This window comes from Siphateles boraxobius, unplaced genomic scaffold (genome assembly GCF_051911475.1).
Source record: "Siphateles boraxobius isolate OS27281-9 unplaced genomic scaffold, OSU_SipBor_1 54, whole genome shotgun sequence".
In the NCBI taxonomy this organism is placed as follows: domain Eukaryota; kingdom Metazoa; phylum Chordata; class Actinopteri; order Cypriniformes; family Leuciscidae; genus Siphateles; species Siphateles boraxobius.
The window spans coordinates 3,866,374-3,889,690 of NW_027509180.1; the positions used below are offsets into that span (position 1 = coordinate 3,866,374).

General features: G+C 39.5%; 6 protein-coding genes across 13 annotated transcripts in view; 4 read left to right on the forward strand and 2 right to left on the reverse strand.

The window, feature by feature from the left end:
* Positions 1-23,317, forward strand: part of LOC143714418 (uncharacterized) — a 703,153-nt gene that overhangs the window by 483,595 nt on the left and 196,241 nt on the right. The window lies entirely within an intron of this gene.
* Positions 1-23,317, reverse strand: part of LOC143714414 (uncharacterized) — a 1,189,624-nt gene that overhangs the window by 418,988 nt on the left and 747,319 nt on the right. The window lies entirely within an intron of this gene.
* LOC143714417 (uncharacterized) overlaps positions 1-23,317 on the forward strand; it is a 438,587-nt gene that overhangs the window by 218,976 nt on the left and 196,294 nt on the right. The gene's annotated exons all lie outside the window — the stretch shown is intronic.
* Positions 1-23,317, forward strand: part of LOC143714434 (uncharacterized) — a 429,922-nt gene that overhangs the window by 185,363 nt on the left and 221,242 nt on the right. The gene's annotated exons all lie outside the window — the stretch shown is intronic.
* Positions 1-23,317, reverse strand: part of LOC143714442 (uncharacterized) — a 340,300-nt gene that overhangs the window by 99,221 nt on the left and 217,762 nt on the right. The window lies entirely within an intron of this gene.
* LOC143714439 (uncharacterized) lies at positions 2,118-21,968 on the forward strand. Its single transcript, XM_077205639.1, has 5 exons — positions 2,118-2,224; positions 11,576-11,695; positions 13,102-14,511; positions 15,480-15,532; positions 15,620-21,968. The coding sequence occupies exons 2-4, from the start codon at positions 11,578-11,580 to the stop codon at positions 15,488-15,490; spliced, it is 1,539 nt and encodes a 512-aa protein (XP_077061754.1). The 5' UTR covers positions 2,118-2,224; positions 11,576-11,577; the 3' UTR covers positions 15,491-15,532; positions 15,620-21,968.

A 23,317-nucleotide genomic window follows, 5' to 3' on the forward strand; every position in this document is an offset into this window, starting at 1 on the left:
TAATAGACTCATTACATCCAAAGTGAGATATTTCAAGCCTTTATGCGTAATAAATTGGATGATTATGGCTTACAGCTATGTTGAATTACTGAAATAAATGAAGTTTTGCACAAACATATAATCTCAGGAGTATTTCTATAAAATGTTTTTTTTTAATCGAAATGCATGAAGCATTTTGAAAATTTCAAATTACACAAAACAAATTAAAAATGTATATCAATCTTTAAACAACTGAAAAAGTGGAGTGAATCTTACTTTCTTGAATTATGCTGTATATTGATTAACCTCCTTAAGTTGAACTAATTTGCTCATTATCAGGTAAAATAACAATGGAATCAGCATGCAGTCACTAAATGATATGGCCAAATATCAGAAGGCAAAACTCCAGAATGATTAAAGCATGAATTTATTTATATATAAACATGTATTTATTTATATTATATGAAAGAACAAAATTATTTGTGCTAGAACAAAAGCACCAAAAAGATCCCCTTTCCTCCAGTTGCTGCAAGAATGGCTTCAACTCTGAGAGAGAGAGAGAGAGAGAGAGAGAGAGAGAGAGAGAGAGAGAGAGAGAGAGAGAGAGAGAGAGAGAGAGAGAGAGAGAAATATAAATTTGTTAACATGCTGAACTGAAATATATATTTCTGATTTAATACTTAACACTTATTAAATGTTGGAGTTGTAGAGAGAGAAAGTCAAATATTCATGTTACTGACTTATATGGTTCTCAAGATGAAGAGAAAATGAGAATTTCTCTTTAGTCCTAAAAGTGCAGCAGGGACATTCAAACCACCCATCCAGGCAGTATTGATCTGCATCAGGCTTGATCTGAAAATGTGTAGGATGCTGTAAAACATGACAATGACAATAATTATGTGATCTTCCCATTAATCTAGAATAGATAGAAGGATACATACAAGTATCACAATCACTTGCTTTCAAAATTGTAGTACTCCTGAAAAGAAGTATAATATAGTTATGAAAGACTGCTGATGTGATGGCTGGCTTGCCATCACTGTATTTACTGTATTTACTATGAATCAATAATAAAACTTATTCATGTTACAACAGTTTATCATCACATTACATTATCTAAACATGTATAACTTCTTTGCATAGCAAAAAACTTTTTCAATATGCAGTATTTACAACTGACATAGTGACATATTCTCATATTCTTGATCTCATATTATTTACAAGTAGAATAAGATTTACAGGATGTAACGTCACACATAAGCACTGAAATAATAATAAATTTTTCATATTTACCCTTAATCCAAATAACAACATTAAATTGGTGATATAACAATGCAGTTAGTATAGTATACTAGTAATAGTATACTAAACAAAATTCTCAGTTAAGAATCTAACGTAGTTAACGTTACTGATAGGAAATTCACTAAGCCACATGTAACGTTAACACACAACTCAGTTAAGACATCGCAGGGGAGTTAAATGACCAAATATGTAAGTTGATGATAATTCTTAGCTCTAAAACAACATCATCAAACCTTATTGATTCGAATTACATCGATATTTTGACAAGTAGCTATTACATATGGCGGGCTTTCGCGCTGAGCAGGCATTCTAGTCAAGTGATCAACCGCACCAAACTATTATAAATGTGATAAGAGCTGCTTTCAACAGGTAGCTAACACATCTCATTCTCATACAACGCATTCTTATATTATGTTGAACAGTGTTTATACTAAAACCGCAAGTGTGTTTCGTGCATTTTGTTTCGCAGTTAACTTCGTCTTCTCTCGATGCTTCTTCCAGTGTTTAATTGTTAACGTACGTTAATGAGAACGTGTCCAATTTGGGCATGGGCGTGGTGGCTTCTGACGTCACACTTGGATGTGGGCCGGGTTGGATATCCACCGCAGGATGCAGCGAGAGGCTTCTCCACACAGAGCGGCCAGAGAAACGGAGGATCGACTGAAGTGAGGCGTTTGTGCAAAACTGCGGAAAAACTGCAGAAAAAGAGAGGGTGTGTAATGTATTGTGAACCCTCTCACCGGGAAAAGTGTGGGTGTTAAAACACCCACATCCCCCACGGCCCCTTATCCCTTACTTATCTGATCCACACTCCGGAGCAGAGGGGGGCGGTAATGCACCAAAAAGCCGGATGCCAACCGCCGTAAAACTGGAAAGAAGAAGAAGAATACAACAGAGCGCACAGTGGCAGCGAGCCTGATTATAGACTTCCAACATCGGAAAGGTATGTAAAATACGTTTTGTTATCATTTACTTATCGTGTTGGTATAAATTACGGAGCTGTTCCACTGTTATTAGTGTAAAATGACCGATTTTCTAGGTAGCCTTTTCCCCACAATGAATGAATGACTAGTGTTTACAGTTAGCTGCTAAGTTACAGTGGGTAGCTCTTTCATCTTATTTCTCTTATAAGATGTTATAAACCTCTATAAAACATTACTAGGGTTTTCAGTTACAGTGGGTTATTTCTCTTATAATATGTTATAAACCTCTATAAAACATTACTAGGGTTTTCAGTTACAGTGGCAGGGCTCTCAAGTTTTATCAAAAGTTTAGAGTGAGATTTAGGGGAGGAGCCACCCAAATATTTGCAGCAGCGGTCCCTCGACCCAACCAAATTCGCTTCAATTTTTGCTAGCAGTTCAATTTTGCCTATTGTTCATAATTGACCAGCACAAATGGAAATTATAACAATTGTTAAATCTGATAAAAAGACAAATTCATCCAAATAAAATAAATAGTTATATTTAAAAAATACATATTTATTGAAAAAATAAAAATAAATTTGACCCCAAACAAGCCAACTGAACATCAGTGCTCAATGTACATGTATGTTCATGACCCAAACCGGTCACCTTTACAGGGGTCATCGGATGCCCATTTTCCACAAGTTGGTATGATTCTTTTGGGTCTTCATGTTGTCACGACCTCCCCGTCTAGGATTAGGAATGCCGATGACAAAAAAAACAACTGAATTGAAATATCCCTTCTCCTGTCCCAGATCACACAAAAGATACCACAAAACAAAATAGTGTCAAGAATAAGCTTTTTTATTTACGCAGAAATAGAAAAGCAGAAAGCGTGAATCTTCAGGAGGGGTTAAAGCCAAAATAACAAACCAAAAGGGGATTCTACCTTAAAAAGGAATTAAATGTAACTTACCTAACAAATGAAAAATATCCCCAAAGAAAATACAACAAGCTTCCTTTACTCCCTAACTAACCAATAAACAAGAGAAAACAATTAATAAAGAAAAGAATGGCAACCTCCTCCCTACGGCTTTCAAAGTAACAATTTAAACATCAGTCTGATGACACAAGTCAGCGACTAAATAAACAGAGAAAAATATATTTAAATCAATGAACAAAAAAAAAGAAGAAACTTACGACATTCAGATAAAGAAATAAAGTGTCCTCATAACTACACCGTGAGAACCCCACACAGGGAGAACCCACTAAAAGATCAGCACACCAAGGCTACTGATCTAGGCAAAATGTCTGGGGCAGGAGACAAAGGACAACGGCGCTCTACGACGCGCGTGCAAAAGGAGCTCTGCCTCACTGCAGTCTTTCTCAGCATTTAAACGCTCCCGCTCCTCATCGTAATCTGCCTCAGCTGAACCCAATCAAGCTCTGCACAGAGGGAGAGAGAGAAAGAGAAAAAGGGACAACGAACTGCACAGCATATAAATGCACAACATCAATAAATCAATAACATAAAAATAAAAATAACTAGGGCTGCAACTAACGATTATTTTGATAATCGATTAATCGGACGATTATTTTTTCGATTAATCGATTAATCGGATAGAAATTAAATTAGATTTTTTTTTTATTATAACTAAATAAAACCGTAAATCAGGGTATTTATGTGTAAAAGTGTACTTTAAAAAGTGCAAAAGCCACACATTGAGTTTTACTAATATCAATATTTGCATTGTTTTTAATGATAATTGCTGATGGCAAGTTGACAAACATGATTATTGTTAAAAAAATGATATCCAACATATTATGTTTTAACACAATTTTTGTTAAAACAAATTTACACAGACATGTTGTTCAGATGTGAATATCTGAACTAAAAACAAACTAAAAACATCTAAAATATATAATTCATGTAATTTTTATTTAAAATTTATTATATATGAGGAATGTAAGGATAAAGAATATAATATATATTATATATGATATATAAAAGAATAATATAAGGATAAATTGATTAAATAAATATAGAAAGACTGAAAACAATTGTGTGAACGCAGAGCCGCAGTAGATCGCGTCTGAAAAACAATTAAAACTTAGTAGACAAATGCTATAAAAAGAGAACGGAATGGAGGTAACGTTACCCAGCAAGCTAACAGGCTTGAGTAAAGGACAGGAGAAATTATGCATTAGTGCACAAGCATTCGCTGAAAACCACTGAGTACAGTGACTAAAAAACAATATTTTACTGCCGCTGTTATTAACTGCCTTTATATTTAGTGCTTTGCTTTGTAAAGACCGTTTTAATTTAACCTATTTCTGCGGTAGCGCTATTTTAATCCATCACTTACGTTGCGAGCGAACTGATTGCGCAACCTGATGCTCGAGACAAAATACAGACATCCCAAGATCCCGGAAGTCCCGGGAGTCTCCCTCATATTGATTGCGGCTCCCTGATGCCCGCGAATTAGTTCAAACTCCCGAAATCTAGAGCGCGCAAGCAAGAGCGCGCATGCGAGACAGAAGAGACTGCTCCAAACCGTGTAGCGCGCGCGCTCGGCAGAGCGCCTGAGGGAGAGAGACCTTGCGTGTGTGTGCGTACCAGTAAACGCTCCCCGTGACGTAAGCAGACCAACTAATCGATAATGACATTCGTTGACAACGATTTTGATAATCGATTATAATCGATTTTATCGATTAGTTGTTGCAGCCCTAAAAATAACACTACGTCCTGGGACGTAACACCCCCACCCTTAGTTGCAAAACCTGATTTGTAAATTAATTAGGTACATCAACAATTCACACCGTTTTCAACGGTCAATTAAGCATCACTAGAATACGCCCTCGACAATGCATCACCCACGACATTATCTGCACCTTTTTTGTAGCGTATATCCAAGTTATACTCTTGTAAGATGAGTGCCCATCTCATCAAACGCTGGTTAGAATTAGCCATACGCGCCAGAAATATTAGAGGGTTGTGATCTGTGTATGCCACAATGCGATCACCAGAACTCAAATACACCTCAAAGTGTTGGACAGCCAGCAGTAACGCCAGGGCCTCTTTCTCTATGGTGCTATAGTTTTTCTGACACCGGGTAAATTTCTTTGAGAAATAGCTCACTGGATGTTCGATACCAGCGTTATCGGTTTGCATCAGCACAGCACCGGCACCATGAGCACTTGCATCCACCTGCAGGCTGAAAGATTGAGTGAAATTCGGGGCAGAAAGCACAGGAGCATTACATAGTAAATCTTTGGCAGAAGAAAAAGCGGATTCACATACTTCGTTCCACACAAATTTTCGCTCCGTACTTAAAAGGTCAGTGAGGGGTGCAACCACTGTGGCAAAATTCCTGCAGAATCCCCTGTAGTACCCAGTCATTCCTAAGAAACACCTCAACTCGCGTTTATTAGCGGGTGAGGAAATGTAACAACAGCTTCAACTTTAGCCTGAACAGGCTTAACCTGGCCTTGCCCGACTAGTTTACCAAGATAAGTCACTACTGCTCTGGCAAACTCACACTTGCTGAGGTTAAGTGTTAAGGATGCTTCAGCCAAGCGTTCCATGACTGAACTCAGGGTGCATAAGTGATCTTTCCATGTCATGGAATAGATCACTACGTCATCCAGATACACTTCACAATTTTGTACCTCTGATAACACAATCTGCATTAAACATTGGAATGTGGCAGGTGCGTTACGCATCCCGAAAGCCATTACCGTATATTGCATGAATGCATCAGGCGTGACAAAGGCGGAAATTTCAGAGGCGCGAGCTGTCAATGGCACCTGCCAGTATCCCTTTAAAAGATCGAGTTTAGTTACATAACGTGAAGAACCTACACTGTCAACACAGTCCTCCATTCTGGGAAGAGGAAAGGAGTCAGCTTTGGTGACATTATTAACTCTGCGAAAATCAGTACAGAATCGGAAAGCGCGGTCAGACTTGGGCACAAGTATACAAGGCGAGCTCCATGGACTCTGGCTGGCCACAGCAAAGCCATTATGCACCAGATACTTAACCTCGTCTTTCATGGCTTGACGTTTGTGCGGGTTAACGCGATATGGATGTTGTTTAATTGGTGTGCTTTGACCCACCTCAATATCATGCTTCAATACATTTGTCTGCGAAGGAACATCATTAAATAACATGGGATAGTTGTAAATCAATTCAACAATATCACTACGCTGATTCTCAGACAAATAAGAGAGATGAGACGGCAAGTTGGCCAGAATAGCAGAGTTCGAAGGTTTTCCACAAGAGGCTTGAGCATCATTTCCAATTAAACCATCTGTCTCGACCACATAAATGGAAGGCACATCAATAATATTAACAGACAGGGTTTCAACTACAGGGTTAACTTCAGGCACATCTCTGGAAACATAGGCTTTCAGCATATTCACGTGGCAGACTCTGCTTTTACGACGTCGATCAGGAGTTAAAACTGTGTAGTTGGTATCACTCAGTTTTTTCTCTATTTTATATGGACCAGCAAACCGAGCACACATGGGAGAGTTAGGTACAGGCAGAAACACAAGCACAGAGTCACCTGGTTTAAAATTACGGACTACGCTGGTTTTGTCATATCTGCACTTCATCTTAAATTGAGACTCAACAAGATGCTGTTTAGCAACCTCCCAAGCTTTGTGAAGTTGTTCACGAAACAAACTCACATACTCCAAAATCGGCACGGAGGGAGAATCTTTAGAGTGAAACTGTTCACTTATCAATTTCAAGGGTCCTCGAACTGTATGTCCGAACACAAGTTCGGCTGGACTGAACCCCAAAGACTCTTGCACTGTGCTCCTTATGGCCAACATTAATAAAGGTAGTCCATCCACCCACTCTTTACCCGTTTCAACACAATAAGTGCGCAACATTGACTTTAACGTCTGATGGAAGCGCTCGAGCGCACCTTGCGACTCAGGATGGTATGCGCTTGACATCTGATGTTCCACCCCCAGTTTGTTTACCAATTGTTCAAACAGGCGTGAGGTAAAGTTTGTACCCTGATCTGTTTGAATTACTTTAGGCAACCCGAACATAGAGAAAAACTTAATCAGCTCTTTAACCACGGCTTTTGTTTTAATAGAGCGCAACGGCACGGCTTCCGGGTAGCGAGTGGTTGCACACATTATAGTAAGGAGATACTGATGACCTGACTTAGCCTTCGGCAATGGACCAACACAATCAAGTATGAGTCTTTCAAAAGGCTCTCCTATTACAGGAATGGGTTTAAGTGGCGCTTGAGGAATCCTTTGATTAGGCTTGCCAGCAAGTTGACAAACGTGACAGGACCGAACAAACGCAGACACGGACGATTTTAAACTTGGCCAAAAGAAATGTCTAGTAATTCGGTCATATGTTTTTGAAACACCAAGGTGTCCTGAACATAGATGTTCATGAGCTAACTGCATGATTTGATACCGATACCCGGTAGGAAGGACAATCTGATAGACACGGTCACTTTCAGAGTTTGACGGCTTCCACCAGCGCATCAACACTTCCTCATCCCAAAAATAACCTACCGGCACATTTGAAACTTGCGTTTTGTCCACAGCCGCACTGATACATCTGCTCAAGGTTAAATCAGAGTTTTGCGCAGCAATTAATTGTTCCCTACCCACTTTTAAAGGAATTTCGTTTGCATTCAAATACTCATCACTCAGGAGCGGTTGAGGTTTAACAAGCAATTTGCATTCCACACTTTCTGGCGGTGCAACTAAAAAAGAACTTGAAAGATCCACCACATCTTCAAATTTCTTTTTCTGCGCGCGTGTTACAACACATGCCGGAAAAGCAGTGGGAAACTGTGACAGAGCAGGTACTTGAGTGCTAACGTTCGGCTCAGCAGATACAATCGGGTACGGAAACACTTTGGTTCCAGCTAAATCATTACCCAAAATCATACTCACGCCATCCACAGGTAATTGTGAATGCACACCAACTGTAACCGTGCCGGAGATAAGGTCAGATTTCAGCTGAATAGTATGCGACGGCACAGGAGTACAACCCATTTCAATACCGCGAATAAGCACATCGTTGCCTGTATACGACTCGAACGAAAACGGCAGAGCACTTTCTAATATTAAGGATTGTGCAGCTCCTGTATCTCGTAGCATTACTATGGAATTTACCTCAGCGGTATCGGAAAGCGAAACTAAACATGTTTTTAGAAACGACCCAAATGCATCCGATTTTGCCTGTGGTGACAGCTCAGAAATGGAGGTAAATGCTACCCCTTTAGGCTTACCGCCAGCTTTCTGCTGCCAGGCCTTACAGCTTGTGATCAGATGGCCAGGATCAAGACAATAAAAACAAACTCTTTTTTTATCAGGTCGTTTTTGCGCATATGCTTCACCATCGACTCTAAAAGAGTTGTCCCTAAACATTCTTTTATCCTTTCCTACATCCAGGACAAAGGAGGGTTTAAGAGCGCGCATAACTGGGAACACAGTTTTATGAGTAAGCGCAAATTCGTCTGCAAATATTGCGGCATCAAAAAGCTTAGATGCCTTCTGCTCGTTTAAATGTACTACAATGTTTTCTGGCAAACTATTTTTAAAATCTTCGAGCAAAATCAGTTCTTGCAATTCATCAAAAGTTGTAATTTTGGTAGAGACACACCACTTCTCAAATAGCGATCTCTTTTCACGCGCAAACTCCACAAATGTTTGCTTGGCTGTCTTTGAACACGCCCTGAACTTTTGCCGGTAAGCCTCTGGTACTAATTCATAAGCACGCAGCACAGCCAATTTCACAATGTCATAATTCAGCGAATCATCGATTGGCAAAGCTGCGCAAACCTCTTGGGCTTTGCCAACGAGATTACACTGCAACAACAACACCCACATATCTCTGGGCCATTTCAATTTAGCCGCAACACGTTCAAAAGCCACAAAGTACGAGTCAACTTCAGATTCACGAAATGGAGGTACAAGTTTAATGTACTTACCTACATCAAAGTCAGGTTGCTCCACTTCGGAACTACTGGAAGCAGATCTGGTGCGCGGATACAGAACTGGTCTGTTACGCTGCTGAGCTTCCAACTCTAGCCTACGCAACTTAACATCCCGATCGATCTTTAACTCTAACTCTTTCACTCAGAGTAGTTGCGTTTCATGCTCCTGTTTCTTTACCTCCAGATCTAACTCTCTTAATCGAACAGTTACCATAGGATCTAATCCAGCACCCTTTTTACCGTTTACCAAATCTGCTTTATCATGTGTGGTTTCTCCATCACTCTCTGACCCAGGAGTAAATCCAGGAAAAATACCAGTTTCAACTAACCTACCATACAGCTCGTCTTTAATGACTTGTTTCCTTGCCTCTTTAGGGACCGTTATATTGTAAAATTCTGCTATTAGAATTAGATCGATTTTTCTACACCGCTCGAATTCTTTTAACGTAGGTGAAAGCGTAAACTTAATTAAATCAAAATCCATATTAAACCATATACTTCCTCCCCCACAAAAAAAATTCAAAGCAGCCAAGCAAAACTATTTCAACTAGCCAATGAATATTACGACTAAAATAAACGAACGGACGAGCCCCCAATTGTCACGACCTCCCCGTCTAGGATTAGGAATGCCGATGACAAAAAAAACAACTGAATTGAAATATCCCTTCTGTCCCAGATCACACAAAAGATACCACAAAACAAAATAGTGTCAAGAATAAGCTTTTTTATTTATTCAGAAATAGAAAAGCAGAAAGCGTGAATCTTCAGGAGGGGTTAAAGCCAAAATAACAAACCAAAAGGGGATTCTACCTTAAAAAGGAATTAAATGTAACTTACCTAACAAATGAAAAATATCCCCAAAGAAAATACAACAACCTTCCCTTACTCCCTAACTAACCAATAAACAAGAGAAAACAATTAATAAAGAAAAGAATGGCAAACTCCTCCCTACGGCTTTCAAAGTAACAATTTAAACATCAGTCTGATTACATAAGTCAGCGACTAAATAAACAGAGAAAAATATATTTAAATCAATGAACACAAAAAAAAGAAGAAACTTACGACATTCAGATAAAGAAATAAAGTGTCCTCATAACTACACCGTGAGAACCCCACACAGGGAGAACCCACTAAAAGATCAGCACACCAAGGCTACTGATCTAGGCAAAATGTCTGGGGCAGGAGACAAAGGACAACGGAGCTCTACGACGCGCGTGCAAAAGGAGCTCTGCCTCACTGCAGTCTTTCTCAGCATTTAAACGCTCCCGCTCCTCATCGTAATCTGCCTCAGCTGAACCCAATCAAGCTCTGCACAGAGGGAGAGAGAGAAAGAGAAAAAGGGACAACGAACTGCACAGCATATAAATGCACAACATCAATAAATCAATAACATAAAAATAAAAATAACACTACGTCCTGGGACGTAACAATGTAAAGTTTGTAACATACTTTGGTTAAAATTTCTCAATGGTTGTGTAAAACAACACCCTTTTTACCTCTTCAAAAACAGCTCTGTTCACAGTGACCCGTTTCGGTGCATGTATCTTTAAATGATAATGAGCAACAACTTTTTGGCTTTTTGAGGATTAAAAAAAAGTGAATGGATTTTTTTCATTGCATGGTGATTGTGTCCAAACACGGCAAAGACACATTTATTTGCAAATACCATATAAAAGTGTATTTTGCATCCGATGACCCCTTTAAAAGCAGTTGGAGAGTTTTTGAATGCATCAAAAATAATTTAGCACGAATTTGGCTCCTCAACATCAGCTCTCACTGTCTTTGATCACAGGCAAGAGATATCGTCCAGGAATCGTAAAATCAAAATGCTAAAAAAAATAAATGAAGATGTCCGCAAACCGCATTCATCAGATCGTGCTCTTCAACTTCCACTCCGTGTGTGCGCGTGTTGTCTAGTATCGAACGAGCTTGCAGCGGGAACACATAATTTAACCGGAAACAACTAATTCTAATTTCTGATTGGCTGGTAGCTAGCATTTAACTCTGTATAACTCGAGACAGATGCTATGAACTCGGCAGAGAACTTCCCTCCGTTTGCCTGCGCCTCGTCCATTAATTGTATAGCGGGACAAGTTCCCTTACTCCTCAGCGTGAGAAATATAAGGTGTGGCGTGTGAGCGTGTCAACGGGTTGGAATGCGTGTGTCTCACGCCCAATGCGTGACACTTGAGAGCCCTGCAGTGGGTTATTTCTCTTACAATATGTTATAAACCTCTATAAAATGTTACTAGAGTTTTCAGTTAAAGTGAGTTATTTTTCTTACAATGGAATGTATTATAAACCACAATAAAATATTACTAGAGTTTTCAGAGTGAATCATTTCTGTTCAAATTCAGTGCCAGTCCATGAAAATATCTTTATAGTTGTTCTTCCTTCTTTGTTTCACAGTGATGATGAAGATTATGAGGGGCCTTCATCTTCTGCTTCCTCTGCACCAGCCCAACACCTCTGCCCCAGCTATCAGGACCACGCCGCACCACCCGACGAGCTTCTGCACCTCAGCTACAGGTAAGGCCATCAACACCTCAACCACAGCCATCAAGCATGAGTTTTACTGTTTTCAGTTTGTTATTTATACTGAGTTTTGCTGTGTTTTCAGTTTGTTGTGAAAAAATCTGCTCCATTTGGAGTCAAACTTTATTCCTTTTGTATGTTTATTTTTTATTTTTTTTGCATGGGAAACTATATAGAGGTCTGGTTGATTTTTCAAAACAAAACCAAAACTATTGTTTTTAGATGGGATAAATACCTATAGTGACATGTAAGTGAAATCAAATGAGTTTTACATTTTGGTACCTGAGAAATTTCAAATGGCACAGATGGTGCCAAAATGTGCCCAAATGGCCAATTTGGAGAGTTCGCCTAGATATGCTTCTAATAAATCATGTATAACCCTGCTATGGTAGACTCTTATAGCATAAATCTATGAGCAGGTGATGTTTAGATGTTATTTTTTTGTTTTCTACAGTTTTTAGGCTTCAAACAGCATTATACCTAGGGGATATTCCCTATAAAATGTGTTATTTTTTTAGGCGAGAATTGAATATTTATGCTGTTTTCCATCTGAGATTACTCTTCAATAGTAATAGATAGACTTTTACTTACAATGTATTTATATCCCATAGCTTCTGATCTATCAAAGGATACCAGAACCATGTATGTGGGTCTTATGGTTGATGAGTTATACCTGTTTGATTTTGGGTATGCTATTTTTAGCCGTTTTTTTCCCTATTATTCCTATTTTGGGGTTGGTTTTTAATAGGTTAATAACTTTCAAACGGTAGAGCCTGTTCCTTGATAACATAGCAAGAGGTCGGTGTATTTTTGATTTATACATTTTAGGCTTATTCTCAAATTCAGATTGTGTTTGGGGGACGGGATTATTAGGCAATTTTAATCGGACAATTTGACCGGAGAGATCTAATTTTGTCGGACATTTCATTTTTTTCCCGGCCAATGTCCGGTAATTACCGGACAACGGAAACCCTGGTGAGACATACTGTTCTAACTGGACAACCTGTAGCCGTTCAATTAATCTGAACCAGAAAGTATAAAAGAGTGGTTAACAGTTTTTATAGAAAGATAGTACACTTTTTTTGTTAGTATATTTGCAATGTACTATTGCAAAAAGGAATATATTTCACAAATACAATAAAGTTTTTTCCCTAGGGAATACTTTTAAAAAGACTATTTGTTCAGAGTGTCTCTTACGCAGTGATGATGGTTTAATAATAATAATTTGAAGAAACATTAATGGAAAGTTTCAAAGACAAAGTATCATAATGTTTTATAACAGTTGTCTACTTTCTACTATTATATCAGGGCTCACTTTCATGTCCTTTCACTTTATATTCCTCTTTTAAATATTTTGATGTACTGAAAATAAAATGTAATATTTGTTTCTGTCATGTCAGACCTGATGGAAGAGAGCGAGGAGAGAGAAGAACTGAGTGAAGTGAAGGAGGAGAGAGAAGAACTGAGTGAAGTGAAGGAGGAGAGAGAAGAACTGAGAGAAGTGAAGGAGGAGAGTGAAGAACTGAGTGAAGTGAAGGAGGAACATCATGTCCAACCTGGAGAAAAACCTTTGAGTCGCTCAAAGACTAAAGAGACATTTTTAAAGAAAAGACGAGCCAAGAAATCTTTCACCTGCACTCAGTGTGGAAACAGTTTCACAACCAAACAACATATGGATGTTCACATGATGATCCACACTGGAGAGAAGCCGTTCACATGTGATCAATGTGGAAAGAGTTTCACACGAATAACAAATCGTAATCGACACATGAGGATCCACACCGGAGAGAAGCCTTTCTCATGTGATCAATGTGGGAAGAGTTTCAGTCAATCATCATCCCTTAATGCTCACATGAGGATCCACACTGGAGAGAAGCCTTTCTCATGTGATCAATGTGGGAAGAGTTTCAGTCAATCATCATCCCTTAATGCTCACATGATGATCCACACTGGAGAGAAGCCGTTCACATGTGATCAATGTGGAAAGAGTTTCACACAAATAACAAATCGTAATCGACACATGAGAGTCCACACCGGAGAGAAGCCTTTCTCATGTGATCAATGTGGGAAGAGTTTCACAGATATAACACCTCGTAATCGACACATGAAAGTCCACACCGGAGAGAAGCCGTTCTCATGTGATCAATGTGGGAAGAGTTTCAGTCGATCATCATCCCTTAATGTTCACATGATGATCCACACCGGAGAGAAGCCGTTCTCATGTGATCAATGTGGGAAGAGTTTCAGTCAATCATCATCCCTTAATGTTCACATGATGATCCACACCGGAGAGAAGCCGTTCACATGTGATCAGTGTGGCAAAACATTTATTATTGCATCAGACCTGAAGGCACACCTGACAGTTCATACGAAGGAGAAGCCACATTCATGTTCTGTGTGTGGAAAGAGTTTTTCACAGCGGCAAACTTTACACGCACATCAGAAAATACATACTGGTGTGAGAGAGTACATGTGCTTTGAGTGTGAGAAGACTTTTACTACAGCAAAGCATTTAAAACAGCACCAAAGAATTCACACTGGAGAAAAACCTTACAAGTGTTCACACTGTGACAAGAGATTCAGTCGATCATCATCTCTGAAAAAACACGAGAGGATCCACAGCAGAGAGAAACCGCACACGTGTGATCAGTGTGGAAAGAGTTTCTCTTTTAAAACTTACCTGAAGCAACACATGAGAGTTCACACTGGAGAGAAGCCACATGTACGCCATCAATTGCGTACATCAACACATCAACGCCAGCTCATTGAAGAGAGAGATGTGAGCCACATGTGTGGCTATCGTTTAAAGGGTTAGTTCACCCAAAAATGAAAATTCGGTCAGTATTGACTCACCCTCATGTTGTTCCAACCCCGTAAGACCTTCGTTCATCTTCGCAACACAAATTAAGATATTTTTGATGAAATCTGAGAGCTCGATCACTCCTCCATAGGTTTCTAAGGGATTGAACTTGCCGGCCCCGAAAAGTTATTAAGGATATCGTTAAAATAGTCCAAGTGACTACAGTGGCTCAATCTTAAGTTTATCAAACGACGAGAATACTTTTTGTGTGCCAAAAACAACAAAAATAACGACTTTATTTAAACTATTAATTTCCTTCTCTGTGGGCCTCGAGTCAGTTCACTAGTGTAACAGCGTAAGCTTCTGTTGTTATACGTCACACGCATCACCCACATGACCAGCGTCGGCCAATAGTGAGCCTACGTGTGACGTAGCTCTACGCAATCACACTACGTTAAAATGTGTGGCTATCGTTTAATCTAATCCTTCGTTGTCAAAAGTCCTGAAGAAACACCTGAAGATTCACACAAAGGAGAAGATTAATTCGTAATATTACAGCAGAAAAGACACAGCGATGTGTGTTTCAGTGCATGAAGTCCTTTACTACAGAAGATGAACTGAAAGAGTGGCAGAAAATTCACACTGGAAAAAAAACAGAAACATTTGAGGGCAAAGTTCAGGAGCTGAAGAAGAGGGCATGACACTTTTAAGAGAGACATGAATCTGATATTAATTTGTAACTCGTTCTTCGTTGTTCTTCATCAAAACATCAAGTTTCTCTTCCACATATATCCTGACTCAAATAATGTGTTTCTAACAGCAAATAAAGTGAGATGATCTGCTGATGATCCTGAATGTCTTGTTGAATGAGTGTTGATAGTCTGAGGATCATCAATATTAACAGATCTGCTGAAAACACTCTTTATTTCATGACAATAGTTCCTGTTTTCACCTCATTTATTATGCTGATGTCTTCAGATCTCCTGTAAATTGACACTTAAAGCCCATTTCATTGGAGTCAACAGCTGAAGGTATTTGTATCTTACTGTTACGTCAAAGTACGTATCCTTGTCGGTGTTATGAGTGCTTGTCTTTTTGTTGTTTCTGATCTCCCATAGGTTAAGTAGTGGCACCTGTGGGTAATCAGCGCAACTGTATAGCTCCCTATGCTGATTCGCTCTTGCCGGCGTGTGCTTGGTATAAAAGCTGACCAGTTCTGCAGTGCTCCAGAGGTGGGAGGTTTTCTCCTCCGTCTCTCTTCTGAAGAGACCCTTTCTCCTGTTCCAGTCATGTGTTGAAGTTCTCCCTATGTTGTGTTTGTGTCTTAAGTAAACCTTCTTACTGAGGTGAGAGATCAGTGCAATGTTGTTTGGACTGTTATAGGTTTCCTTTTTCTTTTGTTTACACCCTGAGTGCAGGGTGGGTTATTTTCTTCAAGTTTTTGTTGTACTGTTTCTTTAGTTTTTTTCAGTTAAGGAAGGTGTAGGGGGGTAGGCGCCATTTTTTTATTTGTCTCCTTTTTTTTTTCTCCTGTTTATATTTAGAGAGGAAGTTAGGTTTAGTAGCCTATTGTCTTTTATTTACATCATTATTTTGATGTTTAGGTTATTTAGTTGTTAAAAATAGTTAGACTTGTTTTGTTTGTTATTTTGGCATTAGCCTCCTCCTGAGGTAATTTTCTTCCGTTGTAAAGTCTTGAGTTCTTCATTACTTATGTTTCCTGAATAAATTCCTTTTTGATTTGGAAAATGGTTCTGTGTTGTATCAATACTGGGACGGGAGACGGGGGCTCTGAAGACGATTATTTATTTTTACGTATTGCTGTTCGTTCTCCTCTACCCTAGACAGGGGTGGACGTAACAGAATTGGGGGCTCGTTCTAATAACTGAGAATTTCTCATAATTCAGGAGAATTCTGATATTGTTGATGTGGAAACTTGATCTGGCCGCTCGTTGGGTTGTAAATGTAAGAATGCGTTATTGATCGCTTTGTTTGGCTGTTTTTGAATTTTTAAGGGTGGAGGAGTTCCATATAGTGGTGAAATAAATATGGATTTTGATTAAGTTTACGTTGGCTCCAACATTGGAGGAATTTCATCGCTGTAGAAAGGGAGACCTGTTATTAATAGCTGACTTCTATAATATGTCCGTTTCTAAAGCTGCGAGAAAACAGGAGATTAAAGATGAATTACATCGGCAGTTAGTGGAAACGGGTGTTTTTTCACAACGGACGCGTGAAAAGGGGGAGGATGAGTCGGCTGCGGAGGCGAGGGCAGCTGGTTTGGGCGATGAGGTATTCTATTCTAGTCCTAAGGTTGCGATTCAATTAAAAGAGCTTGATCTTGCCTTAAAAAAACAAGAACATGAGACTCAATTGTTGCGGGTTAGGGCTCTCGAAATTGAATCAGATCGTGATCTAAAACTTCGTAGACTGGAAGTAGAGCTTCAAACGTTACGTAGTCAGCCCAGTCCTCTACCCCGTTCTAGACCGCCATCGTCAGGTCACATGGATTCTGTACCTTCAGTTTTTGATGTTAGTACGTATGTAAAACTGGTACCACAGTTCTGTGAAGCTGAAGTTGATTCATATTTTACTACATTTGAGCGGGTAGCAGTTAAACTGAATTGGCCAAAAGACATGTGGGTGTTACTTCTCCAATGTAATTTATCTGGAAAAGCTCAGGAGGTTTGTTCTGCATTACCTGTAGAACAGGCTCTTGACTATGATGTTGTTAAGGTGGCCATAGTAAGAGCTTATGAGTTGGTGCCAGAAGCCTACCGTCAGAAATTCAGGGAACATTTAAAATCAGCCAAACAAACCTTTGTAGAGTTCGCTAGAGAAAAAAAGGTTCTCTTTGATAAGTGGTGTGCTGCTAGTGGGATTGACACTTTTGACCAACTTCAGGAACTTCTCTTATTAGAGGACTTTAAAACGTGTATAGGAGAAAACATTGTGGTGCACATAAATGAACAGAAGGTTACAACACTCGCAGAGGCAGCTGTGATCGCTGACGAATTCGTTCTTACGCACAGAACTTCTTTTCCTTCTGTACGTCAAGCCAAAATTCCTTCGTTGATAGGAAACGACTTGCGCAGAGAAACAAATAGAGTATTCCGTGCGCAGAGGTCGGATATTTTTCGTAAACCTATTGCAAAAGGTTCAGATGAACGGCGAGCTTGCTTTTACTGCTTGGATTCCAACCATCTGATTTCAGAATGTAAAGCCTGGAAACAAAAATCTGCTGGGGCAAAGCCCAAAAATGTGGCATTTGCACATTCTGTGACCGTTTCAGATAGCTCACCTTTATGTTCAGAGATGGATGTTTATGAACCGTTTCTTATTAATGGGTTTGTTTCTCTGCCGGATAGTGATGAGAAAAAGCCTGTCCGCATGCTTAGAGACACCGGGGCAGCTCAGTCATTTATTTTAGAGAGTGTGGTGCCATTTTCTGATCATTCCTATTCTGGTACTGATGTACTAATTCGAGGAATTGAGTTAGGCTGTGTTAATGTGCCTCTGCATAACGTTCACTTGTCCTCTGAATTAGTTCAGGAATGGTTAAACTTGGTGTTCGTGAACGGTTACCAGTGGATGGTGTAGGTCTAATCATTGGGAATGACATAGCAGGTGGCAAAGTTTTTCCTTTTCCGGTTGTGTCAACTAATCCTGGGCTGGGTGATCAGGCAGCATTAGCAGTTAAATTTCCTGCGGTTTTCCCCGCATGTGCAGTAACTCGAGCACGGGTTAAGAAATATGAGGAGGTAATGGATTTATCTAGTCTGTTTCAAGACGCCTCTGATTCAGTACAGTGTGAACTGTCAGTTAAACCTGAAAATTTGAGTGAGTCTAAGGATTTTTCTGACCTAAATGATGTTCCTTCTTGTGTAGGGAAACAACAGTTAGCTGCTGCTCAGCGATCTGATCCATCTTTAAATAGCTGCAGAGAAGTTGCTGTTGATTTGATTAGGGTTCCAGATACTGGTGTGTCTTATTTTTGGGATGATGACGTGTTGATGCGTAGATGGAAACCTTCGTTAGTTGAGGAGGCGGATTGGAATGCTCTATATCAAATTGTTCTACCTTCAGGTTACCGATCTCAAGTTTTAAAACTTGCACATGAGCATCTTCTTTCGGGACATCTTGGCATAACGAAGACATACAAGAGGATTACTAAATATTTCTTTTGGCCTGGATTAAAGTCCAGTGTATCTCAGTTTTGCCGCTCATGTCATGCTTGTCAGGTAGCGGGGAAACCAAACCAGGTAGTTCCTTCAGCGCCTTTGCAGCCTATCCCTGTTATCAGTGAACCTTTTGAGCGGCTAATAGTTGACTGCGTTGGGCCATTGCCTAGGTCTAAGTCTGGCCATCAATATGTGTTAACTATTATGTGTGTGGCTACCAGATATGCTGATGCTATTCCACTGCGGTCATTAAAAACGAATGTAATAGTGAAGGAGTTAGTAAAGTTTTGCTCAATTTTTGGCCTGCCTAGGGTCATTCAGACTGACCGGGGGACTAACTTCACTTCCAAAATGTTCAAACAAGTTGTAAAAGAGTTAGATGTTAGTCATCGTTTGTCATCTGCATACCATCCCGAGTCTCAAGGGGCGCTTGAACGCTTTCATCAAACTCTAAAAACCATGCTCAGAACATACTGTGGGGAAACTGAGAGGGATTGGGTGGAAGGTCTGCCTCTTTTAATGTTTGCGGTGAGAGAGACCGTTCAGGAGTCAACAGGTTTTAGTCCCGCGGAATTAGTTTTTGGTCATACTGTTCGCGGTCCACTAAAATTGCTTAAAGAGAAACTACTGTCTAAGCAGTCATTGCCCACATCTGTTCTTGAGTATGTGAGTTCATTCCGTGAGAGACTTCATTTAGCTGGTGAAACTGCAAAAACTCATCTGGCGGCTGTGCAGTCCAAAATGAAAGCACACTTTGATAAGAAGAGTGTAGCACGTCATTTTGAAGTTGGTGATGATGTTCTTGTTTTACTGCCGGTGCCTGGGTCAGCTTTACATGCCAAATTCTCTGGTCCTTATACAATTGATAAAAAATTGAGTGACACTGACTACGTAGTTCACACCCCTGATCGTAGGCGAAAGACTCGAGTTTGCCATATAAATATGTTGAAGCCTTATGTTGTAAGAAATGGAGGTGGAGCTAGTGTCTCTAAAGTTTTACCTGTGATGTCTGCTGTTGTACCCTCTCCTTACAGTCCTGAAGATGATGGATTGTCGGGGTGTGATGCTAAGTTTTCGTGTGGACGTTTCCAGAACTCTTCTATACTGGTTGATCTAGATTCTTACCTGTGTTATCTTCCTGAGAACCAACGTAGTGAAGTGGGTAATTTGATCAGAAAATATCCTGCTCTTTTTTCTGATGTGCCACGCCAGACGAATGTTCTGGTTCATGACATTGATGTTGGTGAGAGTTTGCCTGTCAAACAGTATCCCTATAGAGTTAATCCGGTAAAACGTGAGGTTATGAGGTCTGAAGTTGAGTATTTGCTCCAAAATGGTCTTGCAATGCCTAGTGAAAGTCCTTGGAGTTCACCTTGCTTGTTAGTCCTAAAGCCAGATTCGACTTTTCGTTTTTGTACTGACTATCGAAAAGTAAATTCCATCACTAAGCCAGACTCTTTTCCCTTACCCCGTTTAGAAGACTGTATAGACCGAGTCGGATCAGCGAAGTATGTGACTAAGCTTGATCTTTTGAAAGGCTACTGGCAAGTTCCTTTAACACCACGAGCTTCGGAAATTTCTGCATTTGTAACGCCAGATAACTTTTTGCAGTACTCTGTTCTCGCCTTTGGGATGCGAAATGCACCTGCGACATTCCAGAGGTTGATGCATAAAGTACTGGCTAACGTGCCAAATTGTGCAGCGTATCTGGATGACATAGTTATCTATTCTGATGGATGGCAAGAACATCTAAAGTCCCTTGAGTGTGTTTTCCAACGCTTGGAAAAGGCTTCCCTTACATTGAATTTGACAAAATGTGAGTTCACAAAAGCAGTTGTGACCTATCTTGGGAAAAAAGTTTGTCAGGGACAAGTGCGACCAATTGAAACTAAAATTACTGCCATGTTAGAGTTCCCTACTCCCACAAACAAACGCCAATTACGCCGGTTCTTGGGAATGACCGGTTATTATAGGGGATTCTGTAGAAATTTTGCTTGCATTGTGTCTCCCCTAACTGATCTACTTAGTGCTTCTAAGAGTTTTGTGTGGACTCCTGAGTGTGAATGTGCATTTCTAGCAGCTAAAGATATTCTTTGTAATGCTCCTGTTCTCTCTGCACCAGATTTCGATCTACCTTTCAAGTTACAGGTGGATGCTAGTGCTACGGGGGCTGGAGCGGTGCTGATGCAGGAGGATTCTGGAGGTGTGGATCATCCTGTATCCTACTATTCAAAAAAAAATTCAAAGTGTCAGCTTCATTACAGTACCATCGAGAAGGAGGCTTTGGCTTTAATGTTAGCTCTACAACACTTTGAGGTTTATGTGGGAGGTAGCAACACTCCTGTAATTGTGTACACTGACCACAACCCGCTTATATTTTTGTCCAGGATGTACAACGCTAACCAACGGTTGATGCGCTGGTCTTTAATACTCCAGGAATACAACCTAGATATTCGACATCAAAAAGGCTCTGAGAATGTGGTAGCGGATGCCTTATCTAGAGTATATAATCCTATGGGTTAATGAGTTGTTGTGTTTTTTTTTTTTTACAATTCAGTGGAATTGTAAATTTGAGTGTGGGGGTGTTACGTCAAAGTACGTATCCTTGTCGGTGTTATGAGTGCTTGTCTTTTTGTTGTTTCTGATCTCCCATAGGTTAAGTAGTGGCACCTGTGGGTAATCAGCGCACCTGTGTAGCTCCCTATGCTGATTCGCTCTTGCCGGCGTGTGCTTGGTATAAAAGCTGACCAGTTCTGCAGTGCTCCAGAGGTGGGAGGTTTTCTCCTCCGTCTCTCTTCTGAAGAGACCCTTTCTCCTGTTCCAGTCATGTGTTGAAGTTCTCCCTATGTTGTGTTTGTGTCTTAAGTAAACCTTCTTACTGAGGTGAGAGATCAGTGCAATGTTGTTTGGACTGTTATAGGTTTCCTTTTTCTTTTGTTTACACCCTGAGTGCAGGGTGGGTTATTTTCTTCAAGTTTTTGTTGTACTGTTTCTTTAGTTTTTTTCAGTTAAGGAAGGTGTAGGGGGGTAGGCGCCATTTTTTTATTTGTCTCTTTTTTTTTTCTCCTGTTTATATTTAGAGAGGAAGTTAGGTTTAGTAGCCTATTGTCTTTTATTTACATCATTATTTTGGTGTTTAGGTTATTTAGTTGTTAAAAAATAGTTAGACTTGTTTTGTTTGTTATTTTGGCATTAGCCTCCTCCTGAGGTAATTTTCTTCCGTTGTAAAGTCTTGAGTTCTTCATTACTTATGTTTCCTGAATAAATTCCTTTTTGATTTGGAAAATGGTTCTGTGTTGGATCAATACTGGGACGGGAGACGGGGGCTCTGAAGACGATTATTTATGTTTACGTATTGCTGTTCGTTCTCCTCTACCCTAGACAGGGGTGGACGTAACACTTACTATATGTATGCTTATTTCTGTCTTTTATGCTTTAAAAAAAAAATCTTACAGTTCGTTATTACTTTTCTAGATATCTGCCATTATTTTAATAAAGAAACAGAAAAATGTTCGAATTAGAAATAAAAATTGCTTTACGATAGACAGACAGATATAAATGCTTAAATGTGCAAATTAGTATATGGGTCAAATACAAAAAGGGGTTTATATAGCAAAACAACAATCTCTCTCTCTCTATATATATATATATATAGGCATATTTAGAGCAAGAATCATTTGATGACATTTTCAAACACTGTATTTTAGGATCATAGTGTAGCCCCAACATACTTATGCATTTTAAGTCTTTATACTTTGCCACTATCCTTCAAAACGCGTTTGAAGAAGTGTTCAACACAGACAAAAATACGTTTCTAATCATTAACAAAATAATGAAATTTATCTTCAGAAAAAAAGTTTGAGTAATTATGTTGTTTCATTTTTACATACATATATGTGATGCTGAAGGATGACCCAACATTATTTCACCTGTATTCTGCCATTTTGTTTTCACAAAAGTTATTTGAATCATTGCATTTACTGGGATTTCTATGTATATAAAATCACTTTTGTAAATGTAATCAATCAGACACTAAAATTAAACATCAGGGCCCGTGTTCATAAAGAATCTTAATGCAAAGAGTAGCTCCTAGTGACAAAATTCTAAGAAAATTCTTAGAAATGTGGACGTCAAAATTAAAGAAAAAATCCTAGTAAAGAAAAAAGTAATTCAGAAAGCATCTTAACCCTTAAAAGAGGTCTTAAGGTCAAAATTGTTAGGAGTACGGACGAGGACTTTTGCGAGGCTTAAGAGTCTCTTTAGCAGAGGAGAAAATGGCAGAAAGATGAAGAGGGAGGAGAAATTAGTTGCAGACAATAGATGACAGTGAGTTAATAAGACGCTATAGATTGACACCCGGCCCGAATTTTCCTTTAAGGATGGCCTTGTGTTCATCCACTAAATGGGCTCACAGTAAACACTGTTCCTCTGTCCAGTTGGGCTTTCTCATCCTTCTTGGTTTTGATTCCATGTTTGTTACATTAAAACCAACATTCAAACCACCACTTAAATAGACAGTGGAACAATTTTTATCATTAAAAGGAAAAATATTTTTTCATTATATTTTTACAAGGAAGAAATATCTTGAGAATCTTCAGAGCATGGTGCCGATGACACACACTGACTTTCATAATA